General features: G+C 44.1%; 1 protein-coding gene across 5 annotated transcripts in view; it reads right to left on the bottom strand.

The window, feature by feature from the left end:
• Positions 1–10580, bottom strand: part of mrtfba (myocardin related transcription factor Ba) — a 28157-nt gene continuing 17577 nt past the window's right edge. For 4 of the 5 annotated variants that reach the window (XM_046069890.1, XM_046069891.1, XM_046069894.1 and 1 more), the window contains 14 exons: positions 8389–8454; positions 8160–8215; positions 7929–8004; positions 7371–7532; positions 6970–7145; positions 6690–6833; positions 6336–6583; positions 5526–5697; positions 3503–4501; positions 3213–3335; positions 2484–2633; positions 2218–2352; positions 1590–1650; positions 1–903 (listed from right to left, as the gene is read on the bottom strand). In XM_046069890.1, the coding sequence (XP_045925846.1) occupies positions 389–903; positions 1590–1650; positions 2218–2352; positions 2484–2633; positions 3213–3335; positions 3503–4501; positions 5526–5697; positions 6336–6583; positions 6690–6833; positions 6970–7145; positions 7371–7532; positions 7929–8004; positions 8160–8215; positions 8389–8454 (3083 nt within the window). In that variant the 3' untranslated portion in view covers positions 1–388. The remainder of the gene's footprint in view (positions 904–1589; positions 1651–2217; positions 2353–2483; positions 2634–3212; positions 3336–3502; positions 4502–5525; positions 5698–6335; positions 6584–6689; positions 6834–6969; positions 7146–7370; positions 7533–7928; positions 8005–8159; positions 8216–8388; positions 8455–10580) is intronic. The other variant, XM_046069892.1, reaches the window with a different exon arrangement.

Genomic DNA, 10580 nt, shown 5'->3' with positions numbered 1-10580 from the left:
TCTAGTCGGTTTAAAAACTCTTTATCACTAATTCTACAGGTGTCTGTGTTTACTTTAGAGACATTATGACGTTATTCTGGCTGTTCAGCCATAGTAGGCCCTCTTTTGAAGCTGTGCAAACTCCTGCTTGTAGTTCAACTTGAATCAGTGCACTACTGTACAGCGTCCCTTACTGTAGTATAGTAGGAATATTACAGATGTATGGACGTACTGGTAAGATTGATATGGCACAGAAATGCCATGTTTTCTCCTCCTTTTGTGTCCTTATTTAAAATGTTGAAAAATTTGCGTCTATCGGTGCCTTTCTCCTTTTCATCCATCTCTCCCTCCCTTCTGGCTCAGCTGCTTTGCTGACTTGACCGTTCTTTTTCTTTCACCCGTCCCTCCGTCAGTCCCAATGAAGCTGCAGGTCATGTGTATCCAGGAAGTCCGTTGGGATCCCCAGTGGTGTGAGTGCACCGCCAGGACCTGGTGGCATGGTGAGGTCCAGCCACTCCATATTGTCCAGGCCCGGGTCAGACAGGCCCATGTTGAGCGAGGACGGGGGCGAGGAGGAATCACAGAAGGACAGGTCTGACGTGTCCATGGGCGAGTAGGGTTGCTGTTCCATCAGTTGGGCCTGCAGCTCCTCCATCAGGCCCTGGGTGCGCGGGTCTGACACTGGCGACGTATCGGCGAGCGTTCGCTCCAGAAAGGCCTCCAGCTGATTGTCTGTGGCCAGCGAGGAGAGGCTGGGCAGGCTTTGGCCGATGAGGGGGTTCAGGGTGGGCGGAGGGGCCACCTGGATCTGTGGAGGTGGTCTGGAGAGAGCGGTGCTGACTGGCAGGGTGGTGATGTTTGCAGTGACCGGGACGGTCTTAGTGAGAGACACCGAAGGGTCCTGCTGGATAAATGGAGTGATTTCTGGAGATGGGGGATGGGGGAATTATTAGTGAGGGCTCATTTAAAGACTGGTACTGGTAGTGACTGAGTTTTTTAAAATCACAAAATACAAGTTTGTTCACAGTGTGACACTAAAACCCAGAGACCTATAATATAGAACGTTTGTTTAGTGTTAGCAGCTCCTAAACTCCTTCAACACCAGAACCTTCATGTTCCAAGTTCCTGAAAGCTGAAGTGATTAAACAGATACTTTAACACTATTAATTATATCTAACTCGATCAACTTTTTATCCATTATTTTAACTAACTACTTCAACCGTTTATTTATTACCTTCAGCTAACAATTTAGACTTCCCTGCTCGCTTACTAACAAGTTTCACACACTTTAAATTACAACAGGAAGTGTTCATGCGTTACAGCTGATGCAACTAATATATATTTTTAGTCAAATCATAATTTCTGGGTTTTTTAAAATTCCTTTCCACATGCCCTCTAGCAACTGCAGAAGTAGCCCCTGGGGTATAATTACCTCTGATTGGGAATTAGCGATCTATATGTTGCTGGCCAAGACAACATAAATATCTAAAAGGTTGGTATCAGTCATGATCTGTCTAATTCTGTTAGCACAATGTAATGTCACCAAACTGAAAACACTGCTGCCTACACATCATGTTCTAGGTTTGTACCATCAGGGGGCACCTCCTTACCTCCACTCTCGATGAGAATGTCGAATAAATCGTCCATTTGCTGGCTGGTTGCAGTGGGAACCTGAAAAGACATTCAACAATGTAAAGAGACTTGATGCTGGTTCACCAAATGCAAGAAAACCGGGGCTGGTCAGTCTCACATATCCGATTCTGTGCCGGTCAAACTTACACGGATGACCGACTATTGTCACTGCCACACACATACACACACACATGCTAAAACATGTCGTTGGAAGTTATTCACTGTGAGTGAAAAAGAAAGAATGCTCGCTATTTGTAAAACCTGTAAGGCCAAAATAAGTCGTGTTTCCCCCCCACACTTGGGCAGACTGCACAGATATATTAATGCTCTTAGCACTTTGTAGAGAAACAGAGAGAGATGTTATCTGGTATTACAGCAGAAGACACGGACATTTTGGATATTTTACAAGCGCAGACCAGGTAAAGCAGTAAACACACCTGTTGGTGCCCCCTTGTCCCCACCACAGTTACACTGTCATTTTCTGGGAAACAATGAGATGTGTTTTACTGCATTTCGTTTCAGGTGGATTTCATTTGTACAAAAAAGCTCTGTCCAGCAGCCTAACCTGGAGCACTTTTTTATTGCTGCAGCTGGTGTGTGTCTAACCTGTGAAACATTGTTGATGTGCATGTTGCGACTCTGTTTCACGGCCTCCTCATAGCGTGGAGGCTCTCTCATCTTGGGAGGCAGGGTAACAAGGGAGGTGGGCTGAAGGATCAAGGCGGGCTGGGGAGAAGAAGACTGGAAGAATAAGAGAGAGACAAAGAAACCTTTGTATGAAGCAAAAATAAGTATGTTAAAAAGCATCCAGTAAGTAGGACAGACTGAACCAAACTAAACCTACACCCCTTCAGGAATTCCTCAGCACTTACCTTATTGAATGGTCCGTTGGAGATGTGGTGGTTGGGTGAAGCCCGTGGGGAGACCCTGTTCTCTGGGGAGCTTCTCAGGAAACACTGGGGATTCATCTCAGGCCTAGTTTGGTTCTCCAAACCAGTGGTGTTATTGCACAAAGTCAGAGTCTGTCAAGACACAAGATAGGCTCACATCAGTCCATCAAGCATCATGGGATTGACATCATCATTGATTGTGTGACAAAAATAAGATGGATATAAAAAGACACAAACATCCCCTTCAAAAACAAACAAAATAAAAAAAAATTAAATAAAATTAAAAAAAGAAATATACCACATCCACAATTGTCACACATGTGGTAATCAACAGAAAAAACAAATGTAGCTGTTGTTTAAGGAAGAAAGAACTAAAAGTACAAAAAACCCACACAATTGTAGCTCTCACATAGAGCATGCACAATTATCTTAATTATCTTGTGGCACAGCTGATCCACTGTATTTTGAATTTATGTTCAAACGTGAAAGCTAAATCTGAACGTAAATGTGTTTTACCAAGAAATATGAACATGCACTAAATATCTTTGGTATCTGGGCACTGGACAAAATTTGACGAGTCACTTTGGTCTGTGGGAAATCATCATGATCATTTTCTACATATTTTAAGGGAAGGGCACAATGACACACTCGCAAAAGTCGCTGTGCTATGATTTCTCACAGAAAGGCAGCTAGTTGCGTGGCGCGACTGACCTGTAGCAATTGGTTGTGGTTGGCTAACTGCTGGCTGGGTGCCGTCTCCATTTTTGTGGTTTGCAGCTGAGGAGCTGAGCCCTGGACCAGACCTTGATTTGAGACCGTGGCCTGAAGAACAGGCTGGGGGAAACAGGAAGGGAAAGGGAAACTTTGTGAGAACATAATTCCACTAATAAACTAAAAATTATACAACAACATAGTCTGTCTTGTCATTAAAACTAAGCTGAACGTATAAACCTCCAAACATGCTCTAACGCTTACGTCACTCTACCTGATCGCAATCTCACCTGCAGGCTGACAGTGGTGCTTGGTAGCTGGATTGCAGTAGCCTTATTGGGTAGTGAGACTGGGAGGAGGATCTGAGTTCCAGCCTGGCCAGTCCTGGTCAGCAGAGTCTGAGGCTGACTCAGCACCTGGGACACTCCGCCTGTGATAAAGAACTGCTGCAGGCTGGAGGCTGCGGGTTGAGAGTGGGGCTGGGTCTCGAGTTTGGGACTTCTCTGTGACTGGGGGAGGAACTGTGGGCTGGCGGTGACTTGGGGCTGTGCTTGGGATTGGATGTGGGTGATGAGCTGGGTTTGGGTGTGGACCGGCTTGCCAGAAGAAACAGTCACATCCTCCAACTTGACCACTGTTGGGAGGGGGGAGCCCCGGACAGAATTATTGATTGTAGCGGGAGTGGATGAACAGTTTGACAGGACTGCACCCTCCACTTTTACTACATTTGGGTTCAGGACTGTAGGAACAAGGTTTGTGGCAGGTGCACAGGAAGAGTCAGCGGTGCTGGTCCTCTTTTCCACCTCCAGCTGCATCTTCAGCTCCTCCACCAGCCTCTGCTCCTGCTCCAGCTTCCTCATCAACTCTTCTATCTGACGCTCCTTCTCATGGAGCCTCCTGTCCTTTTCCTCCGGGACATGGAAAGACAGGAGAGGTGAGGATCGTGGACCTGCCCAGCCAGAGCTCACCATTTGTGTTTCAGAAGGAGCCTCAGACATGCCTACATCCTGCTGGCGGGCAGAGGGATCAGTGGGAATGGGTGAGACCGGTGGCGTGGAGTTCAAGTTCTCTGGAGCCACCTGCTGGACTGGGAGGACTATAGCAGGGGTGGTAGTGTTGGTGGTGACCTCCATGGGGACAGAGAGGGTGGTAATGTTTGGGGGGTGAATGGTGGTAGCAGCAGAGGTGCTGGGATTGTCCTGGAAAGGCTTCAGTCTTTCTATCAGATCAGTCTTTGTTCCTGACACAGGGAGGCCACGCAGCTTTAGTTCCAGTTTTAGCTCAGCCACCTAAACAAACAAAAACATCATCAATTCATGTACTTTGGCCTAGTGCTAGAGGAGGACGACTGCTTATAGGAATAGTTCAACACTTTGGCTTTCTTGTTGAGAGAAAGATAAGAAGATTGATAACACTCATTTCAGTTTGTTAAATTTGAAACTATTGCCAGCTGCAGATTAGTTTAGCACAAAGAAAGAAAGCAGGGGGAAACAGCTGGCCTGACTCTGTCCAAAGGAAAAAAAGAAAGGAGAAAAAAGCACCTCTAAATTTGACCTTGTTAACAACTATTTCTTGACTGTGCCAGTGACTTCATGGAAAGCAATCGGTTGATCAACCACCGCCAACAAGACTCCAGGAAGTCTCGGCAAAGAAATAATCCTACTCATAACCACAATTAAAACCACAACTTGTTGTTATTACACTTCCTTGTACGTCTAAATACTATGTTAATTAGTGAGCTTTAGAGGTGCTGGTGACTTTGGTGCCTTTGGAAAGAGCAGTGCTAGCGGTTTCCACTTTTAGTCTCGATACTAAGCAAAGCTAACCACCTGCTGCCTGCAGCTCCATATTTACCACACAGACAAGAGGGTTTTATTAACCTTCTCATCTCACTCTCGGCAAGAATGCAGATTTACCAAACTGTCAAACTATTCCTTTAAATTCTGATGTGTAACTACTGATCAAAACATGTGTCTCTCTATAAAAGCCATCCTATAAGTTAAAGATGACTTCTGTCACAGCTGACACTTCTCACAAAACATTGTGTTTTCTTAGTCGCCCTGCTTGTGCTTTTAAATCCAATGCAATGTTGAGAAAAAGACATTAGAAGTTGCCAAATATAAAGAGTGCCCTCATCGAAGACATTTTTGTACTAGCTGTGTAAGATCTTGATAAAGTTCAGTTTTAACAGCTGAGTGGGCTTAAAAAGCAGTAATTTCTCCCTTTATAGCTCGGATTTTCTAAGCTCTTGGGGCTTGCTGTTTCAAGCTACAAAGCTGAGGGGTTTGCCGGTACTGGTGGGTTTCCAAATACCTTCATCTCCTCCAGGTTGGCAGGCAAGATTCCTGGCTTGCGGTTCGTGAGCGAGTTGTTTGGGCGAGCCGAGGCCGAAGGCAAAGGGGGAGGTGGAGGTGCAGTGGGTAGAGACACCATGATGGAGGTCGGCAGGCTTCCGGCACTGCTGCTTTGACCCTCGGCCACAGGTCTACAGAGAGACAGACAGACACACACACAAAAAAAATGAGGTCATCGTTATTTCAGGAAATTATTTAAACTATTTCCGCAGTACATGAATAAGAAACAGAAAAAGAGGAAGAAGAGGTGGGAGAAAGAGGGAAGGTGGACAAAGGAGTTTTATTGGAGAGATCACTGAAGAGCGAGAGAGAAAGAGAAAGACAGGAAAGAGAGAGAGGAAATCTGTTCCCAATATGAACAGACCATCCGTCCCGTGCCCTGCGCCTCACTAACAAAGCCGGTCAACCAAACCACAGAGCTCTAGCACAGTTCAAAGGGAGCTTGGCCATGCCGCTGAAACAGCAGCAGGGGGAAACAACATCCTGTTAGTTATTCATATGATTAGACGTTGTTATTGGAAACTAGCTAATGGCCCTCTGGATGGTAAAACAACAATATTTGGCTTGCTTTCAGATGTTTTCAGATAAAGACTTATGGAGGCGAGGTGAACCAGTTTAGAGGAAACAAGGCATTTTTTACAGAACATACAACAGTGAGGAGGGCCTGAAAAACATAAATAAATAAAACTCTTTCTCCATGATACAGGTAGAAATAAAACAATACAATTAAAAATTTTTCCTTAGTAGTTCCAAAGTTTAACACACGTACTTAAGTGGTGCTGGTAATATAGTCTGGTAGTTGTAGTGCTGCTGTTGCTGGCTGAGGATTTGCAGCTGGAGGAACAGCTGCTGTTGCTGCAGTAGTCTGGCATAAGAGGAGTCCATGGGTGCTTCACTGGCCTCCTGCTTCTGGTCTGGGGGGACATACTGGTGGTACTTGAGCTTTTTCACCCTGGACTTAGGCTCTTTCCCCTTCTTACTGCGGTTCTTCTCTGAGGGCGACCTTTGCTGGCTTTGCTGTTTTGGGAGGAAACAGGACAACATACGGTTTGTCCAGCAGCCTTCAAATATTACAGAAAGAGGTGATTATTAAGTTTGGAAGCGGGGGAAATACTGCTCTTACTTTCACCAGTGTTGGGGCTGGTTTTGAAGGAGCAGCTGTGGTGACTGGTTGTGCGGGCGTGACAGCTGGGCGGCTGGCAGGCGGCTCATTAGTAGAGATCACTTTCACAAAGTCTGTTGTTGCTGGTGTGGCAACTGGGAAGGCCTGGAGAAGCAAAAATAACGACACTAATAACTGCAAAGAAAACACTGAACTTCTCATTAACACATACCAATGTTATGAAAAAAATAGGGCTTTCAGGGTATACACAAACACCAGTGTTACTGGTCCTGTATCTGACCTGCAGTATTGTGGTGGGTAGTGGTGGTGGTGCTGGGCCTGGAGAGGGCGTCTCTGGCACTTTGCTTTCCGCGGGAGAGGGGACAGAACTCTGAGACTCCTGGCTGGCCGGCTGCTCTGGTGACAGGGCGTCGCTGCTGTCTTCATTTAACACCTTCGGATAATTCACCTGGCCCACTGCAAGACAAAAACAAAGTTAGTACATTGTACCCACTGTTTGTTTACGTTTATTTAATCTTTGCCAGTAATACACAAAATAATTTCTCTCCTATTCCCTGCACGGTTGATCAAACAAAGACCGCTTCCTGATAATGTTCATTAAGGCAGAAATGCTCTAAAAGCACTGGTTCTATCTATTATGGCAACATTAGCTATTTTATGACCAATTTTCCTGTCTCTCACCGATGATGGCCTGTTTAAGGGTGGAATCCACCGGCAGGATGTTTTTCTCTATCAGCTCCATAGGGCCGGGTCTCTGGGCGATTTTCTCGTTCAGGTTGTCAGCCAGCCGGGCCCTCTTCAGTCTCATCTGGGTGGCCTGTAGTGAGGGTTCTGCTCCAGTCTCTGAGGGATGGAAAAAAGTCACATCAAAGTATATATCATACTGTATAATGTCCACTTGTAGATGTCTTGTTTGTGGTAATAATCATTTATAACACTGTGTTTGATGCCAATTTAACTCCTGTGAGGTTTCAGATGTGTATCCAACCAAGTCTAGTTGCCCTTGATTTTAATCTTCCTTTGATAACTGACCTGGATGACTGAGAATCTTCACTGACATCTTTCAGATGTGTAATAAAATAAAATACATGTTTGAACATCTCCATGGGACATGGCTTCCTATTCCTTCGTAGTCTAATGAAAGTCTTTTTGTTCCTGGGAAATTTATTTAAAAGGTTGACAGGGAACACTAGGTGAAGCTTCTAGTGTACGTAGTGAGAACTTGAGAATCTCCAATACCTTGCAGGATATGCATCCTGACCAACTCTGCTCTCTCTGGACGACTGCGGATCTTATGCTTGAGGAAATTCTCGGTCTATGGAGAAAGACATTGATCCGTCAGAAAATCATCTACATTTCATCATGTCCTGTTCTTTTATGCTTCATTGAGAAACACTGCAGTCCATACATGCATTTCCTCTGCATCTCAACTCCACATTTAGGACTTTATTTGCAAGCTGGGTGGCTTACCCTGGCTCTCTCCAAGCTGCGAATCTGCCCATGGAAGGCTGCCGGGCTCTTCAGAGCTGCAACACATAAAATTTTCATTTGCAAACTTTAAGACAAACAATCTAGATGAAAAACAGAGCAAACATGTTTATTATCTCAGCTAACAGGGTTCCAGTTTGTTATCATATTCCCACCCACACCACATTAGCACTCCGGTGAGGGATGGACAACTGGCAGCGCTGATACTCACGTGGCATGATGCCCTGCTCCACCAGCTGCTCCCTGGTTCGCCTTTGCTGAAGCCGCAACTGCAGGACTGAAAAACAAAAAGGAAAAAAACATGTTACAAGACAAAAATTTGCATCTAGATTGTAATGTTGAGTAGAAGAAAGGAGGAGCAACATGAGAAGAAAAACAAGACAGACAGCAGAATGTGGAGTAAATAGATGAGGTAGTATATTAAAATAAAATAAGGAAGAAAATATGATCACTGAGAAGCTAACCACATACTAAAACTTCTCCCCACCAACTCACATCCTGCTTTCTAGTCATTAGGTTGATGACATCATTGTATATGACATTTTGCACTCAGTACTCAGGTTTTATGTTCCAATTGACTATAAACTCACTGGCCACTTGAATAGATGAAACTTTTCAAATGCTCATTTTTACAAATATCTAATCAGCCAATCATGTGGAAGCAGCTCAATGCTTTTTTCCTGTTTCCAGATAATCTTACCAGGGTATGACATTTCTGGGGCTGTTACTATGCTGCTTTAATGTCTGGACCACTGCCAGCCAAAAACAAAACAATTGCACAAAGCACAATTGGACATCTTCAACTAGGGCTGGGCGATGAAAATGATAACAATAATTATTGCGATATAATTTCCCTCGCAATAAATATAACGATTGTTCAATAAAAGGTTAAATTTAATTCATTTGAATCACGAACAGGCTTAATTTTGGCTATTAAGATATTTATTTTGTTCCACTGTTTGGCAAGTGTTTGTCATGTTCTGAACATAAAGAATAGTTTCAAAACAAAATTAGGTTTCGTCAACTTTCACTCAGGAGCAGAAATCAGCCTTTAAACTTAAAATGACAGACCCATCTTCAACCAAAACACTAGATATGACGCCATTGTCATTTGCTCCATCATTGATTTCCAGCTATTTACTTGATGGGCACTGAAGTGATTATCAAGCTAGAACCTCCTGTAAAAAGATGTTTTATTAACGCTCAACACTTTCACAACCGCAGGACAAACTGGCAACAGCATCAGCTCACTGACAATAACAGCAAAGGAGAGGAGTGCTCACCTGCCCTGACCCCAGTGCAGCAGTCACTGAGCGTCTCTACCTCCATATAGGCCATCATCTGAGACTGAGACTCCTGGGCTATAGAGCAGTCCAAAATACAACTGAGGGGTTAAACCATTTGATCCCACAGCGACAGCCTTTGTATTAAAGCTCAAAATGTGTACTGTCATATCCTCTCAACCACAGTGCAACATGATCAACTGAATGATAACTGTAGCGGCGCTTCTAATAATTACAGTGAAGCGACACTAGGCCCGTCCTCTATTTCTCTACTCCTCCCTGACTTGTTTTTTTTATTTTTTGCAGAGCCACAACACCGTCCTATCCCTCTACTCTCACTTCCCTCTCTCACATAGCCATTTTGGGATGTAATTTTTTTTTCTGGCTGTAGGCGATCCCAACACAGCCTGATGTGGAGGACTACACTGGATCCTTGTAACTACTGAAGAGCAGTCAAGAGCCTGAGTCAGCATGACTAACACAAAGGGCAATAACAACTGCGTCTTCAAGCTGAAAAGACGAGCATGTAGCAACAACACAAGTGTCAAATTAACTAAGAATAGGTGTAGATTTTCACAAATTAAATACTGACCATGCGTAAAGACACTTCTCCATTCACAGGAAGGGATGTGTCAAAACTTACAATGAAATACAAACTCAGGAAACAGCTGGCCTCCCCACATCATTTGTCTGTTATCACTTTGGTACAACTCTTTTTTCCCAGGGTAAGACCACTGATTACATCACTTTGCATCAAAATGCCATAACTTTTTGCGTAGTTTGACTGGGAATACTGCAGCTTTGATTCCAACTAGAGCTGTTACTAAACATTTACAGAAATCTCATGCAGTAAATCCATTCAGGCTTCTGACTGGCTCCATTTTGCAGGGCTTGTTGGAAAGTGGCAATACATCCCTAAAGGAAATGACCAATTTGGACGCCAACACTACTCAGTAAAAAGCTGGAGAAAGGTATGCAGTGGGGACATGTTTGTTTAAGGTGATATATACATATACAGTGGGTACGGAAAGTATTCAGACCCCTTTAAATTTTTCACTCTTTGTTTCATTGCAGCCATTTTCCAAAAATCAAAAAAGTTCATTTTATTTCTCAGTAATGT

Source organism: Micropterus dolomieu, linkage group LG14 (genome assembly GCF_021292245.1).
Source record: "Micropterus dolomieu isolate WLL.071019.BEF.003 ecotype Adirondacks linkage group LG14, ASM2129224v1, whole genome shotgun sequence".
Lineage (NCBI taxonomy): Eukaryota > Metazoa > Chordata > Actinopteri > Centrarchiformes > Centrarchidae > Micropterus > Micropterus dolomieu.
Note: the sequence above shows the minus strand (reverse complement) of the source record. Positions and strands in the feature narration are given on the sequence as shown.